Source organism: Pipistrellus hanaki (assembly GCF_964339955.1).
Source record: "Pipistrellus hanaki genome assembly, chromosome: 7".
Classification (NCBI taxonomy): domain Eukaryota; kingdom Metazoa; phylum Chordata; class Mammalia; order Chiroptera; family Vespertilionidae; genus Pipistrellus; species Pipistrellus hanaki.
Window position 1 is genome coordinate 42,678,086 of NC_140509.1, and position 16,472 is coordinate 42,694,557.

Consider the following 16,472-nt stretch of genomic DNA (forward strand, 5'->3'; position numbering starts at 1 on the left):
TGAAAAAATGTTCCTATGACATTACCTTTAGTTACACAAACTAAGGGCCCAGTGTACAAATTCGTGCACCTTTAAAGGAACTGTGGGCCAGGAGGCTACGGTAGGCACAGGGGAAGGTGTTGGCCCATCCTCTGTACCGCTGTCCAAGCCCTCCCACTATGGCCCCTGGTCCCCTGTCTGCCAGCAGCCCTGTTCCAGCCACTGCCGCTTCCATGCACTGACAGCACCGGCCCATTCACACCCACTGTCAACACGAAGCAATTGGAGCTGGTGCCAGCAGTGGGTACAAGCAGGGAAGGCGCCGTAAGTAGGTGCAAGTGGCCGGCTACTGCCCCAATCGCCCCTTAGGAGCAGGGGGAGGTGGAAAAGCACTCAGAGATAATTAAGGCCGGCAGCCGCCACTCACACCTGCTGATGGCTCTAAGTTATTGGGACCAGCATCAGGCACTGGCAGCAGGTGCAAGCAGAACTGGCACTGACAGTGGGTGCGAGCAGTGGCTCCAGCTCTGGCAGTGGGTGTGAGTTGAACTGGCGCCAGCAGCAGGTGCAAGTGCCAGGTGGGACCACGGCACATGGGAGCAAAGAATTTTCAGTAATCACCAGAGGCTAGCCCCGATGACAGCGACTGGTGCCCTGCCTTGGTTTGGCGCCCCCGCTCACCTGCTCCACCATCCTGCCATGCCCAACGCCCTCCATGTTCCATACATGCCCCCTGGTGGTCAGCGTACGTCATAGCAACCAGCTGTTCTGCCATTCGGTCTATTTGCATATTTTATTCTATAGGATAACTGATATTCAAGTTCATGAATAAGTGACAATTGAGAAACGTTTTTTCAGAATTAAATTCAGAATATCTCAGGTGAAAAAAACTATACAACAGAAATGACATTTCATCTTACCTCTACAATGAAAGCTTTCCTCTCAGATTCACTTTCTATCTGTTTGATAGCAACATCTTTTGCTCTCCATTTAGCTTTGCAAACTACTCCAAAGGCTCCTCTTCCAACAACCTAAATTAAAAAAGAAAAACACACACCATGGGAATTAGAAACAAGCAAATCCAACCCAACATATAACACTAAAGCCAATCTGAAAGACTTATTAAAGTGAGAATAAATGAAAAGCATTTGTCTCTATATTTGAAAGTTTATGATCTACACATCTCTTTATTCTCAAATAAAGCCAAAACGGCAAACAAAAAAAGATTCTTGAAGACAGGAAATAAAAGAGACAAGATGAGGAAAGAGAAAATGGTCTGAAAAAAATAAAAAGAAACATAATCAATGTTTTAGCTATCATATTTATGAAATTAAAAATAGTTTTGAATAATTCAGTAGCACTAGACAGGGAAGGGAAAAGGTTAAAATGTAGATAAAAGATTGACCACTGTGAAGGACAGTCATTATGTCTAAAATAAAATGTTTTGTCAAGAAAAAGAAACCCTACTGATACATGCTAGCACATCAATGAACTTAAAAAATATTACACTAAGTGAAAGAAGCCAGCTATGAGATTCCACATATTATACAATTCCATTTATATGAAACTACAGGGCTGGTGCACGAAATTCTTGTACTTGGGGGCGAGGGGCTTCAGCCTGGCCTGCACCCTCTCAAAGTCCAGGAGCCCTTGGGGGATGTCAAACTGATGGCTTCAGCCTGCTCCCGGACATCCTTCGTGCTCCCGTGGAGGCAAGAGAGGCTCCCAGCACTGCCGCTGCACCTGCCAGCCGTGAACCCAGCTTCTGGCTGAGCAGCGCTCCTCTTGGGAGTGCGCTGACCACTGGGGGAAGCTCCTGCATTGAGCATTTATCCCCTGGTGGTCAGTGCGCATCATGATGAAAATTCAATTGATTTGTATATTAGCCTTTTATCATATAGGATGTCCAATAAAGGTAAATCCATAGAGATACAAAGTAAATTAGTGGTTTGCCTGGGGCTGAGAGCGGAAATAGGGATTAATTGTAAATGAGGAAGAAGAATACTACCAAGGGGGGAAAATAAGTTTGAAAACTGAATTACAGTAATGGCTGTACAACTCAGTAATTTGTACATATCACTGTAACACTTTAAATGCATGTATTTTGCCAAGACCGGTTTAGCTCAATGGATAGAGCATCAGCTTGGGGACTGAGGGGTCCCGGGTTTGATTCCGGTCAAGGGCATGTAGCGGATGTGCAAGAGGCAGCTGATCGATGACTCTCTCTCATCGATGTTTCTAACTCTCTATCTCTCTCCGTTCCTCTCTGTACAAAATCAATAAAATAAAATAAAAAAATAAAAAAATGCATGTATTTTGACATGTAAAATACATCATTAAAATTATTCTTTAAAAAATATAATAAAGATTGGTCATGTATTATATCATTATTGAAGTTAACTGATAGGTCCCTCATGGGTTCTTTGCTCTCTCAATCTAGTCTACTTTTATAAATGTTTGAGATTTGCCATAATATAAAAATAACAACTAAACAAAATAAAACCATCATTAGAGTCTATCATTGTAAAGAACCTTATTCAAGTGCCATTTACTGCGATCTTTCAACTTCCATTGGATCTATTTACTTTTCCTTGAGTGAAAGATCTACCTCCCTATATGGTTCTCATTTATGATATATTTTCTATGTAGTAGGTAACTAAGTGCCTACTCATTTGCCCAAAGCTATATGGTTAGTAAAGAGCAATCTGGTTGATACCAGGCAATCTAACGCCAGAATGTTAGGAATGCTAATTTGTACACATATATCTGTATTATATCTCAGAAAGTAGCAGCTATATCTTCCCTTGGAGGAGGAATCTTCACTTGAACCAAGATCACATGGTCAGTAAGTATTCAGAGAAGCCAGGATTTAAAGCCTATAGTAGGTAATGACCAATTCACCATTCAGCTTCTGTGTGTCATCGGCTTATTTCAAGGAAACTAGACTGACGCTAGGCAAAAGTAAGCCAATCTTTCATTTGGTGACTTTCCTTTTTCCCTTTCCTAGCCCAGGGTGCTCAGGTTCTTCCTGCTCTTTAGATTCTTCCTCTACTCCACACCTCTCATAAGAGAAAGGAACCAACATTAGTAATTTGCACTTGTCATCCAGTTTCTTTAACATAAATGGACAATTGGCTAAAACTGGCACCATGAGAATAATAGAAAGAGCTTGTCTGGGCTCTAGAACCCAACACACGTGAGTTTGAACATTGGTTCTGTTTACATATTACTTATGATGCTGGGCAAGTTAATGTTTTTTGAGCTCCTGTTTTCTCAACAGTAAAAGAGAGATGCTTATATTTTCCTCAGTGAACATCTATAGGGTTCGCAAGTCAAAACCAGGTATTTCTTAAATACTAGAAAAGAACAATAAGTTGTGTATGAACCAGTGTTGCACTACTCATTTCTCTATAATTGATCGTGATAAATAGCAAACAGGCCCTAAATCAAATGTAAACTTTATGGCAACATACGCTAAAAAGGTATGGATGGAGACACTCCTATTTATTTGATATTACAATGATATTATGATTATGCAGTAATATACTATATTCTTCAACCATGTACTTATAAATATATCAAAGCAACTAGTATTTAGTAGGTCTCCTCTTGATTCATTTTCCTATTCTTAGGAATGTCCACATAAGGATTCCAAACATTTTATTTGTGGATCATGCACTTGTTGCAAAAACTGTATTAAGTTAGTATGACTAACTGTGATGCACAAGTGCCACCTAGTGCTGAGATGATGGCTGACTCTGAGTTTTCAACTTAAAACCATGGGAACAAAATGTTTAAGAAAACAATTTTTTGGAACACTCAAATACAAAATAGGAATAGTCGTGTAAAGTGAGAGCCCAAGGTCTCAAAAAGTCTTAACTCAAGTTAAAGCCATAAGCTATTTTATAAGTATGGTGAAACAACAGATCTAAAAATGATTATTATGAAGTCCAAGATGCCCACCCAGGTTGTATACATAAACTGAATTGCATGATAGGAAAAATAATTGCTGTAACTTCAAAGGAGTGAGGTTAAACGCATAGAGTCAATGTTTAAAGAATTTAAATTTTGGCCTATCTAATAATTCTGATCACCAATTCCAATGTGTGTATGGGGGAAGTTTATCCACACCACCAAGCAATTCTCAGATACCAGTTGGGTGTCTTAAAATTCAACTCAATTTGGACACTACCTAGAGATAGCAACAGATCTCACATGTTACGGGCTCAATTCTATAACACTCTCAATCCCCCATGCTTCTAACCAATTACACTCTTCTTTGGTTCAATTAATTTGCTAACGCAGCTATTCAGACAAATATTTTACTTACCAGATTGCCAGTTTATTATCTATACAAATAGACAAATATGTAAATTGACCATACCTCCAGGACACCCACAGCCAATTAGGAGTGAGTATGCAAATTCACCTGACAAAGATCGTGGGCCTGTGGGTAGCATACCTGCACCACGCAGCCACAGGTGAGGCAGGATGCCCGCAGGCTGCTCCAGGCCTATACACACAGGTGCTGAGCGGCCAGGGGCAGGGCAGGGCAGGGCGCCCACAGCGTGTTCCTGCCCCCCAGCCTCTCCAGGCCTACTAGCGCAGATGCCAAGCAGCCGGGGGGCGGGGTGGGACACCTGCCCACCATCTAGCCGGGGCAATGTGGTGGGCGTCCCCAGACCTCACCCACTCCAAGGCTGTGGCCAGCGAGAGCAGCCAGGGTCCTGGAGACACCACTGTAGTGTACAGTCCTGTCAGCCCGGCCTGAGCAGCTGGAGTTCCAAGTCCTTGTGGACTGGAAGCGGAAGCCCAGAGTGCGGGGAGCACCAGGAATGCTGCGAATCGTAGTTCTGGTGGCAGATGCAATGAGGGAATCTCCTAGACACTAGAGCAAAGTGAGCCTGGAACAAGTTAATGTTGCAGGTGGGGGATGGAGGGAAAGCAAAGGTAAGAGACATAAATAAAGTCAGAGTGTAAAGGAAAAATTAAAAGGAAAATGTCCTGCAACTTCTAGGAAATCTCCACCAATGGGGCAAAGAAAAAAAAAAAAAAGACCTCTATTATTCTGTGAGCACCAAACCAAACTGGGTTGGGGTCTCAGACATTTCACTCATGATTGATAAGACAGACAAAAACTCCCGGATTGGAGAAGGCTCCCTTGAGGGCTTCTAGATTGGAGTGGGTGCAGGTCTGGCTGAGGAACCCACCCCCTGTGCACAAATTTCATGCACTGGGCCCTGGAACAGCAAAGAGCATGTATAGAGCAAGGTATGGGAACTTCCCATACCCAATCTGTGTGACAATCTCCTCTAATTGCATGTGTTCATCCACCTGGAAACTCTCTAGACTTTGTCCTTTTGGGCGTTTATAGAGGCTTCATTACAAGGGCAGGGTTTATTTAATCATTCCTTATTGGCTGCTGATTCAGCCTCCAAGTCATCACCACTAAATGGAGGTCGGGGAGGTGGGACTTAAAGTCTAATCAGAAGGTTGGTTGTCCTGGCAACCAGCCCCCATCCTCAGGTGTGGTCCAACTACCAAAGACATCCTTATGGTTCTCCTCACTTATGAAATTCTGAGGTTTTGGGGAAACTGTGAGCCTGGAACCCTGGACAAAGACCAAATACATATAAAATTTTTATTTTGGTTATCTGAAATATATATTTCTTATAAATCACCATGTTGCAGTATCAAAAAATGACTTCATTTTTTAAAATGGCATATATGTACAGATATTAAGGGTGAAAATTAAACAGTATATAAAGAATTGAGCCGAAATCGGTTTGGCTCAGTGGATAGAGCATCAGACTGGGACTGAAGGGTCCCGGGTTCGATTCCAGTCAAGGGCATGTACCTTGGTTGCGGGCACATCCCCAGTAGGAGCTATGCAGAAGGCAGCTGATCGATGGCTCTCTCTCATCGATGTTTCTAACTCTCTATTTCTCTCCCTTCCTCTCTGTAAAAAATCAATAAAATATATTTTAAAAAAAAAGAATTGACCCCTGCCTTTATGATATAAAAGTGAGATAGAGAAGAAATTAAAGACAAACCAACACAATACTTTTTTAATCCCTAGCTGAAGAAAGCCAAACATGAGAGTACATGACAGCAGCTAAGAACCATCCCTTCCCCTTCTGAAACAAGTTGAGGGATTAGAAGGCACAAAGGATTTATCCCCCTACTTTTCACTAAGAACCTCTGGAGGAAGGCAGCCTCATAGAATATGCTTTGCCAACATGGGAAGCGACAAATGAATAAGAATGGCAAGGGAGATAGTAGACAGATGAAAGCCCTACTCAGGTTTGCTCAGCCCCAACAGAACATGGAAATGACACAAAAAATCTTGCCCAGAGAAAAGCAAGGTAAAATTAAATAATCTTTAGACTGTAGGAAGGAGGCTGTTGTTGTGCATAGTGTTGGAACCTATATCAGAAGCTGTGGGATGGTTGACGTATCGAAAGTTTGACGATCAGTAAAAGCCAAACAGGAAGATCTAGTCAGCCAGCAGGGAGAAATGGGGTAAGGTCCCTGCTTTCAAGAGGTGAAGATGAGGCTTATGCCAAGAGAACATGAACCTCATTTATTTACTCCTGAAATCAATATTTCTTCAATGTCCCCGGAATATCAGAAATATAGCAGTAAATATGACAATGTCCCTGATTTACATGGAATATACTTTCAATTAAAGGAGAAAGGAAAGAAGAGTCAATAAACGAAGATGAATAAAAAGAATATCAGATTCTAAAAAATGCCATGTAGGAAAAAATAGGATGATGTGATAAAGACATTAGTGGAAACTTCAGGCAAGATTGTATGGGAGAGGCATCTGAGGATGTTAGTAACTTTACAATGAATGGCACAAGGAACCAACCAAAGAAGAATTAACTAATGTAAAGGCCCTAAGGGGGAAAACACTCTCATTCCTATTGGACCACATTTGAACCCCATCTATATAGGGTAGGCACTCAAGACATAGACATAAACAAATCAAAATCTTTGCTCATACTGTTTTTATTCTTATTAATAATGAAAACAAAGAAGATATAAGAAAAATACATAATTTTTAGAAAATGGTAAGTATGCTAAGAAGAAAAGGAGTGTAATTTAAGTGTGCATACATAGCAGTCCTCAGTGAGAAACAGGACATTTAATAATGTCCCAGAGAAACAGTGTTCAGTGTGGGCAGTGCAGAGTTGGGGAAGGGAAGAGTGAAGCAAAATAAGGCTGGAGAGCTGAGCAGTCTAGATCCTGAACAGTTCTCTGCACCATAATAAGGACTCTGAATTTTAGTCTATGAGCAATGGGAAGCAATTGGAGGGACTTGAGAAAAGATGTAATATGATTTCACATTAAAAAAATTCATTCTAACTCTTATGTGAAGGATAGATCGGAGGGAAGCTAGAATATACAGAGAGATCAGACATGAGGGCTATTACAGCAATCCAAGGAAGAGAGGGTAGCTGTGAGGACAAGACTGATGGTAGTGCAGAAAAATGGGCAGATCTGGGTTATATTTTACAGCTAAAGCCAAAAGAGCTTGCTGATTGTTTGGATGTAGGCAAAATGGGTGGAGAGGAAGACGTACACTAAGCAACAGTTCATAAAGGATAAAAAACAATTGGGCAAGCAGATTTTTTAAAAATAACACAGAGTTCTGTTTCAGTCATACAAAGTTTCAGATGCCTACTAGATATCTGGGTGGAAATACCAAGAAATATAGTGGAAGCATGAGTCAAGAAGTCAGGAAGGAGATAAGAACTTGGGACAGTCATCAGCATTTAGTTGGTATTTCTAGTCAATTAATTGGATGAGATCACAAAAAAATAATATATAAATACTGGGGTCCCAAAAGTGAGCTTTGAAGCACTTCAAACACAAACTGAGAAAGAACCTGCAAAAACTGAGATGGAATAGTCAATAAGGAGACAGGCAAACCAGGGGAGGGTCACAAGAAGCCTAGAAAAGAGTTTCAAGAAGCAGATATAAAAACAGCAAAAGCAATAAACCAATGGCTCTCAAAGGATGGATGGTCTCTGGTTCAGAAGCAACAACATCACCTGGAAATTTGTGAGAAATATAAATTATCAGGTTCCAACTCCAAATTACTTAGTCCAAGGATTGGGCCCAGCAATGTGTTTAAACAAGTCCTTTGGGTGATTCTAATATTTGAGAACCACTGCATTAGGTTTTATTAAAAACATAATTAACACTGAGACAGGATACTTCAGTGCAAGCCATCACATAGACCAGAGAGTCCTCCCCTGCTGCTATTATTTATGGAAACTTTCCAGAGCACTGAGATTCCCTCTTGGGCCTAAGAAAGAAGGAGGAAAATTCTTGTGAGCAAACCAATGTTTTTCTTGCCACATAGAAAAAAGTGGAATTGACAGCAAACTGACATACACTGGCAACTGAGATAAATAATGAAAAACCTAAATTTAAATTACAAACTCTGAATTTAAACTACAAAACTTTACCAAATTTCTAATTCAAGTTCACAAATCAAATATGCTTTTGAATTGCATCCATATATGAGTAACACAAGTTTCTTTGATACATTATCATAACAATTATTTTGAATGCCAACTTTCTCCAAGGATCAATTTTCACCAAGAATGTAAAAAAGGGTGTACATCCAAATTATAAGTATCTCCCCCATCATAGACATCTATCTAAAATGTGAACTTAGAAATAATATTTCAGATATTTTTCACAATCACTCAACTGTAAAAATAGAAGAGAGGAATGCAAAGAGAGCTTTGGATTTAAAGAAGTCAATTTAGAAATATTCTCTTCTAAATTTATGAACGTTTTCTAAATTAAAATGTTCTTAGATCAATATATATATATTTTATGATATGCATCCCCACCACCCACGGTTTAGTCTCTTCTTGATTAGGGGCCCACAACTTTAGTCTCATGTAGTAAGACAGATTTAAATTTAATTTCTTAATAAAAAATGTATCAGAAAAATAAGAGAGATAATACGTAGGATATTTCCAGGCAAATAGCATTAAAAAGCACAAAATCAGAATTTGGTGTGTATGTGTGTGTATAAAGAAAGCAACTCCTTAAAAACCAATTTCCTTAGGATGGAAGACTACTCCATTCCTTCATCCAAGTCAATTTATTAAAAAGAAAAATATCTAAACAAAACTAAATAGAAAAGGATGTATGCCCTTGTGCTTTGAATTTACTATGAAATAATTCTTCTTAATTGTCCCCAATTCATGTTATTTTTAGTTCAGTGACTATGGCTGTCAGTTTGGTTTGGCCTGTTCTATGGACTATGTGAATGGACCCTGGCTATGCTGCCACTACACTAGCTAGAAATCTGGAACATGATAGAACCACCATAGATTTTCCATTTACTAATTAGAACTTGGAGTTTCCAGCTATTTCAGAATTTCAAAGTCTATTAACTGTGGCAGAGTACAACTACCATGGGCTGACAAGACAGACTTGATATCACAAAAGATGATTCAAACATTTTTCGAGAAATTTTCATGCAGTCTTTAAAGCTTGCCATAAGACATCTGACCCACTTAATAGGCCTTTCTTTCAAATAATATACTTATATCATCTTTTAAACTGTACATGCACAACATAAAAGTTATCGTTGGCCTAACTCATCAATATGATCACATTCCAGATCTATCGATACTAAAACCAAGAATCACTAAGTTTCACACAGAAGAGTTTTTTTAATAATTTTGGATATCCATAATAAATACTGACTAACAACTTACGGACTTAGATATTTTTCAGGCTACTATTAAATTAGGTTTTTATCTATTATCAATTGCCCATATATTCATAACCTAAAACTACAAAGTATATTAGGTTTTTCTCTATTATCAATTGCCCATATATTCATAACCTAAAACTACAAGGTTCATAACCTAAACTTCCAAAGTTCTTCATATGTTTCTCTTTAAAACAGAGCCTTTGCATGTCTCTATAATGAAGCTTAAGAACATATATATGGTGTAATGATTATATGTGCCTTGCTCATCTATATATATATAAAAGGCTAATATGCTAAGTGTCCCTCCGACAATCTGACAGATTGCTGATGTACACTGACCACCAGGGGACAGATGCTCAACTCAGGAGCTGTCATGACATGCACTCTCCATTTACAAAGAAACAGCACCATGGACCTGGCGCCAACAAAGCAACACTGGGCTTCCCCCAAGTGGGACACAGGCCCCACCACCACCATGGAACCCACCAAACTGCAGCCAGTGCCGCTAATACCCCTTGGCAAAAACTGCAACCCACAGCCCCGCCCAGCCCAGGCCAGCCTGGAAATGATCGCTGTGGGTGCTGGGTAATGACGTCATATAGCAATGCCTGGCTTCCTCTCCCTAGCAACTAGCCTCCTTGTAGTTTCTTCAATCCAAGAACACAACTTGTTTTATAGCCAGGAGCAAACATTTTACACTTTAACCAAATGTCTGTGAAGCATTTTCCCCGTGCCTCATCTCATTTGATCCCCATAGAAGTCTTGGAATAGGTAGACAGGAGACTCAGTAGAATCCTATTTTCTTTTCATTAAGCAGAAAACAGAGCTTTAGAAAATTTAGAAACTTGACCCAACTGAAAAGAAGTAAGAAATGGTGGACCTTAAAAATGACTTCAGGTTTTCTCACTGTGCAGAATATAGTCAAACACTGTTGCAGTTAAATATTTTTACCCTTTGTTCTCCCCGAGTGATCTACAATAATAATCTGCTTTGTGTTAATATTTACTGCTGTGTTGCTAACAATTACCTGAAAGAGAAGTTGGGGTGTTTCACTGGGCTGGAAAAAGTTTAGCTACCTCAGAAAGCAGGTCTAGCCGAAAACAGTTTGGCTCAGTGAATAAGCATCGGCCTGAGGCCTGAAAGGTCCATCCGGTCAAGGACATGTACCTTGGTTATGGGCACACTCCCAGTAGGGAGTGTGCAAGAGGCAGCTGATCAACGATTCTCTCTCATTGATGTTTCTAACTCTCTATACCTCTCTCTTCCTCTCTGTAAAAAAGCAATAAAATATATTAAAAAGAAAAAAAGAAAAAGAAAAGAAAGCAGGCCTAATTAAGCAAGTTTATTCTATATATAAAAGGCTAAGTTGACTTGCACATGCACGATATATAAAAAGTGCTCACGGGCGCAATCACACATGTGTTTTGATCTGTCATTGTTGACAGTGAATTTGGTTGACACTTCTATTATAGAGAAAGGGCGAATAGTGCTATTAAAATATTTCTTCTAATTAATTTCCTTTCAATGTGCATGAATCTGTGCATCCGGCCACTAGTATGCTATAATTGAGGAAAACACTGTGAGTCTTCCTTTTAAAAAGGAAGACTATACCACATATGGTCTATTTAGCATTTTATCAAAGGCACCAATACCTGGCTTATTCACAGCACCTGACCCCTGATAAACAAAAAGTATTTGCTAGGCATAATGGAGTGTTATGGAATCTACATTTGCAAAAAGAATCAAATTTCATTTCTAGTAAAAATGCTGCCTTAGACAAATCACTAACTAATCTTAACCACTGGTTTTATCACAGATAACAGAACCAGTGGTCACTGGGTATGCTGTAATAACTTTATTCATTTAACTAACATTTATAGAAAATCTAGGTACTAGGCACTAGAATTACAGGTATGAATAAGGCACCTTACATTTTGGTGAGGGATACACAATTTTGGTTACTGGTAAGCACCCTAAGGATAAATAGAAGTAAAAAGATCTAGGTTGCTCAGAAAAGCTTTTTAAGAAAGTAACATTTGAGGTGGGACTTAAATGGTGAGAAGGAGCCAACCCTGAATTTCTGGGGAGAAGAGGATTCATTCCAGGCAGAGAAACAACTGCAAAAATTCATCTTACTGCTTTTCTCAATCTTCGATGCTTACTTTATTTAGAATCTAGTTTCAAACTCTTTTCCACTCAATGAAGCCTTGTGTGGTTAAACTTACTTTAGAATTATAGCTTAAGTGCTCAATTTATGTTATAGCCATAGTTTTAAATTTGTGGTCCTAAAAATGTAATTATTAACTGTTCTGTGTTTATTATTGTCTCACAAGTCACAATTTCAAAGGAGAGAATCCTAAGATTCTTCTATTCATTTTTCTCAGTATCTTAGCAGTACTGTGCAGGGAGAAGAATGTTCATTAAGTGCTCAGGACCAATTACTATAAAGGAAATCAGTATTTTTTTCCTCATTCAAAAATTAAGGTTTGGTTATAGAGTACTTTAGAAAGAACTAAAGAAACATCCAATGGTAAGAGCAACTGACTCAGGAAATCTCAAATTCAATTCCTAATTCTACCATTTTAGGTGTAAGGCTTCTGACAAATCAAACTCAATGAACTCAATGATCACTTGTCATATCTTAAAATGGGGATATCACTTGCCCTGTCTCATTTGAATTAGTCGGCCCAACTACATTCCATGGGAGATAATTGTCACTGTCCTTAAAGCATAAATACTGGAAACAATAAATGTGCGTTCATTTTAGAATGGAAAGAGAACTTAAATGATTTTATCCAATCTCTCATTTCATATGAGAGATGAGAGGCCCAGAAGATGTTAAAATTTACTGAATTACATTATGGCAGAATCAGTATAACATCTAAAATTTTTAAATACCCAGCTCAGTACACTTGTCACCATATCACTCTCTTTAACCACTTTCTGAACCTAGTTTTTAAAATAGATACCTCACAATTTATTCTCTACACTTAGATCCAGATGATAAAACCTAAATTACTTTTTTTAAGAAGTACCTATGTAAATTTCTAAGGCTAAAACCTTACATAATTTGATATCAGAATTGAATTTAGGATATGCCACACTGATATTACTGAGTCACAATATCAGGAACATGTACACCTATTAAATGATTGCATATTTATTTGACTTGTAGTTGGAATGTTTTTCTAACAGTTTCTAATTGAATTGGTATAATTCTGATTCAATTACATTGTTATGTGAGAAATACAGATTATAATTTTCTTTTATTTATAGGTAATTTACATGTACATATAAAATACTTTTTGTTTTTGGTCATTTTTCTGTGTTCTCTTATTCATGATTTTAACTTGGAGCAGAATCGAAATTAAGAAATAATTATTGAGAGCCCATTGTACCTCTTGAATCACATAACACTGTTTCAATGTGTGCATATGAAGAATATATGATGGAAATTATGTAATGGCTTCAACATCAGAAAGGCTGAAAGTCAACCTTAAAATGCAAATAAACTGGATATTTAAAAGAACTATAAAACTAAAAAACTGCCTAATATTAGAAATTTTCATTTAAAAACAAAAATTTAGATCTCAGAAATATCTAAATATACCAAATAAAGGTTGAAACATTATCTAAACTCAAAGAAGGGTCTTTGGAAACATAAAAACTTAATCGGAAGTTAAATGGCATTGGGGGAAGAGCAGCAAAATGTCTCCTTAGTAACTTTCATTCCTCTAAGTAGCAAGAATGTAAAATGCTTTAGAAAGTAGTGTGCAAAAACTAAAGTTGTAAGGATCAAATGATGTAAGTCTGTGAAAGCATTTGGTTGACCATGAAGTAAAGTTATTATTATATAACAATTTGTAGTCTACAAGTGTGACAGTTCACCAGAGTAGACGTAAATGTTTATTTAAAAACTGCAATTCTTTTATACTGACTCACTGAATTTTTATTCTTAAAAAAGAAAGAATGCTAGCCATGAATGCTGGATCAACTTTCTGAAAAAGGAATTTATCATAGTGTCATAGAAAAAAAATAAAAAAAAAACCCCACATACACACAAAAAAATTCCCCCCTCTTTTCAAAATACAGGTCCTTTTTTAGCCATGTGACCTTAAAGCAGGTCAATTCCTCTCTGGAATTCAGTTTCCTAGTAATATGTGTCACACACTGTGTTTGGTGTTTTGCATATTGCCTAGTAGGATCTGTTATACAAATAAATGAAATAGAAATTACCCCTATTTTATAGTTAGAAAACCAAAGCTCAAAGGGAATAGGAAACTTGCTCTGAACCACACAGCTAAGTGGTATGGCTGATATATTGGACCTTCCTCTAACTCCAAAGGCCTTTCTCATTCCACTTATACTCCCTTGTAAAATAAGGTTGTTCTCAGAGATCTCTAAGGTTATTTTATGAAATAAAAAATATAATTAATACATTATTTTTCCAAAACATGCATAAAAAAACACTTGTTAAATGATAATTATCTTACTATTTCTAGTGTTCCACTACATAAAAATAATTTTGGACTTTGAAAGTAGTGATAACTGAGAATTTATAATATAGGACATACAGGGTTCTTCATGGCATACGTAATGCAAAGTACTTAATTTTAAAAATGATGCACAAATAATATTTAATAGTATTTTCAACCAAAGTTTAACAGTTTACAAAGTGAGTCTTTAAAATCTATAGTTTTTACTTTTCCAAATGTTATGGTCCTTAGAACCAATCTACTCCTCTGCGAATGTGAAAAGAAGCCATGTACTAAAGGCAGGCTATTAACCTTGCTCTAAACTTAAATTACGACAGCATGGAGAATGGGTTCAGATTTTCTAACAGGGATTTCTGAGCTGGTGCTTCTATTCTAGTTGTCACGGAAGTCATTACTTATCTCTTCAGAATATGCTACTTGGAATAGCTTTTCATCGCAACCAGCCTACATCACTAATGTTGACATTCATGAAGGCAGAACATTGAATATTCTGGCTACTGCCCTAAGGAATCGGCGAAAGAAACCATCCCACACTCGGGGAAACACTTTGTTCTACAGGAAGATGCATTAATTTATCGAGAATTTACCGAGCACCCATGACGTGCCGGGCAGGGCGAGGTGAGCAATCCTGGGCCCCGAAGAGCGCCGCGTCTCAGTGACATGACACCCAGGGCCGGCGGCCCGGGTCTGGGATGGGTTTACTGCTTTCGGGCGCACTGTCTCTGCAGTTCACCACCTTCCCCTCTGAGATGGCTCAAATCCGGCACCTGAGTACAAATCCAACTCAAGAATGCCTAAGGAAGGCAAAGAGAGAACTAACTACCTCGGGGTACGCTCCGAGTTCCCTCCACACCCGGGCTCTGTAGGGGGATGAGGTCTCCGGGGCGAACCCCGCGGGGCCCCGCACAGCAGAGGGACCGAGGGGCGCCCTGAGAGTCGGGACTAGAGGCAGAGGCGGGAGCGGCCGGGGCCCGCACCTCCTCGCCGGGCCTCGCTCACCTCTTCCACCTCGATCTCTTTATAGTCGATTTCTTCAAAGTTGAGGACTTGCGAGGGGGCTTCGATCATGTCACTGGCCGAAGACGAGGAGGAGGAGGAAGCCGCGGAGGCTGTAGACATGTTCTCTCGCGGAGCCCGGGGGGGTCCGGGGAGCCTGCCGCCCGGATACTCCGGGGGAGACCCGCGCCCACCCGCCTCCGGTCCGGCCTTCAGCCTGGAGCCACGGCGACCCGTGGAAGGGACAGGGGCCGCGGCCACCGCCGAGTCCCCGCTCCGGCTCCTCGGCTGCGCTTTCCGCCGCCGAGCCCCGCCCACCAGACTTCCGGTTCCGGCTTGAAATCGGAAGCGGGAGGAGGGACGCGAGCGGAGGGAGGGAGGAATGTTGTAACTGAGACAGAAAGAAAGGAAGAGCAGTTTAGAGGGTGCGGTGGGGGAGGGTGAGAGGCTAACTTGGATCTGCAGAACAAACTTCGCGAGATCTTTGTTAAAGCGCCGCAGCAACAGTTGGTACCGCGAGAGCTAACGCTCTGACGTCCTTAACGTGCGCGAACGGAAGTGGCGCAGAGCGAGACGGAGCGACGGTGCGGTTGGCCGTGTGGGAGCCGGCGGGAAAGTTGAAAGCTCTGGTTTCAACTCTTGTTTCTTGATGTAGGTTATGGACTCGCTCCCCTGTTTTTCAGAGACCGGCAGGCAGCCGGGGTAGTGTTGGACTTTTTTTGTGTGTGTGTGTGACGAAACTTACTTTCTAGTGGTACTCCTAAACCAAGCCGAACTATTTTTAAAAAATATATTTTATTGATTTTGTACAGAGAGGAAGGGAGAGAGATACAGAGTTAGAAACATCAAAGAGAGAGTCATCCATCAGCTGCCTCTTGCACACCCCCTACTGGGGATATGCCCGCAACCAAGGTACATGTCCTTGACCGGAATGGAACCCGGGACCTTTCAGTCCCCAAGCGGACGCTCTTATCAATTGAGCCAAACCGGTTACGGCCGAACTACTTTTTTTTCTTTTCTTTTTTTTTTCTTTTCTTTTCTTTTTTTTTTTTTTTAAGAATTCTTGGAAAATGTGTTTCTCTCAATATATAGGGAAGGAAGCAGTTACTACGGTTACTTTGAGCCAGTCCGTGACTCTATGAGAGGTTCTAAAGCAAATAATAGCTGAGCAAGCCAGCGCGTGTAACCTGGATAACAACACGTAGACTGAGTGCTCAGGAACAGAAGTTAATATTAGAAATAGTTTGTGT

General features: G+C 39.8%; 1 protein-coding gene across 3 annotated transcripts in view; it reads right to left on the reverse strand.

Moving 5' to 3' along the window:
- The window catches only part of MAP3K7 (mitogen-activated protein kinase kinase kinase 7), a 64,266-nt gene extending 48,639 nt beyond the window's left edge, over positions 1–15,627 (reverse strand). The window contains exons 1-2 of one of the 3 annotated variants that reach the window (XM_084889556.1): positions 15,226–15,627; positions 900–1,010 (exon numbers count right to left, since the gene is read on the reverse strand). In XM_084889556.1, the coding sequence (XP_084745682.1) occupies positions 900–1,010; positions 15,226–15,345 (231 nt within the window). In that variant the 5' untranslated portion in view covers positions 15,346–15,627. The remainder of the gene's footprint in view (positions 1–899; positions 1,011–15,225) is intronic. The other 2 variants (XM_084889555.1, XM_084889557.1) reach the window with 2 other exon arrangements.
- Between the last annotated feature and the right edge of the window lie 845 nt (positions 15,628–16,472).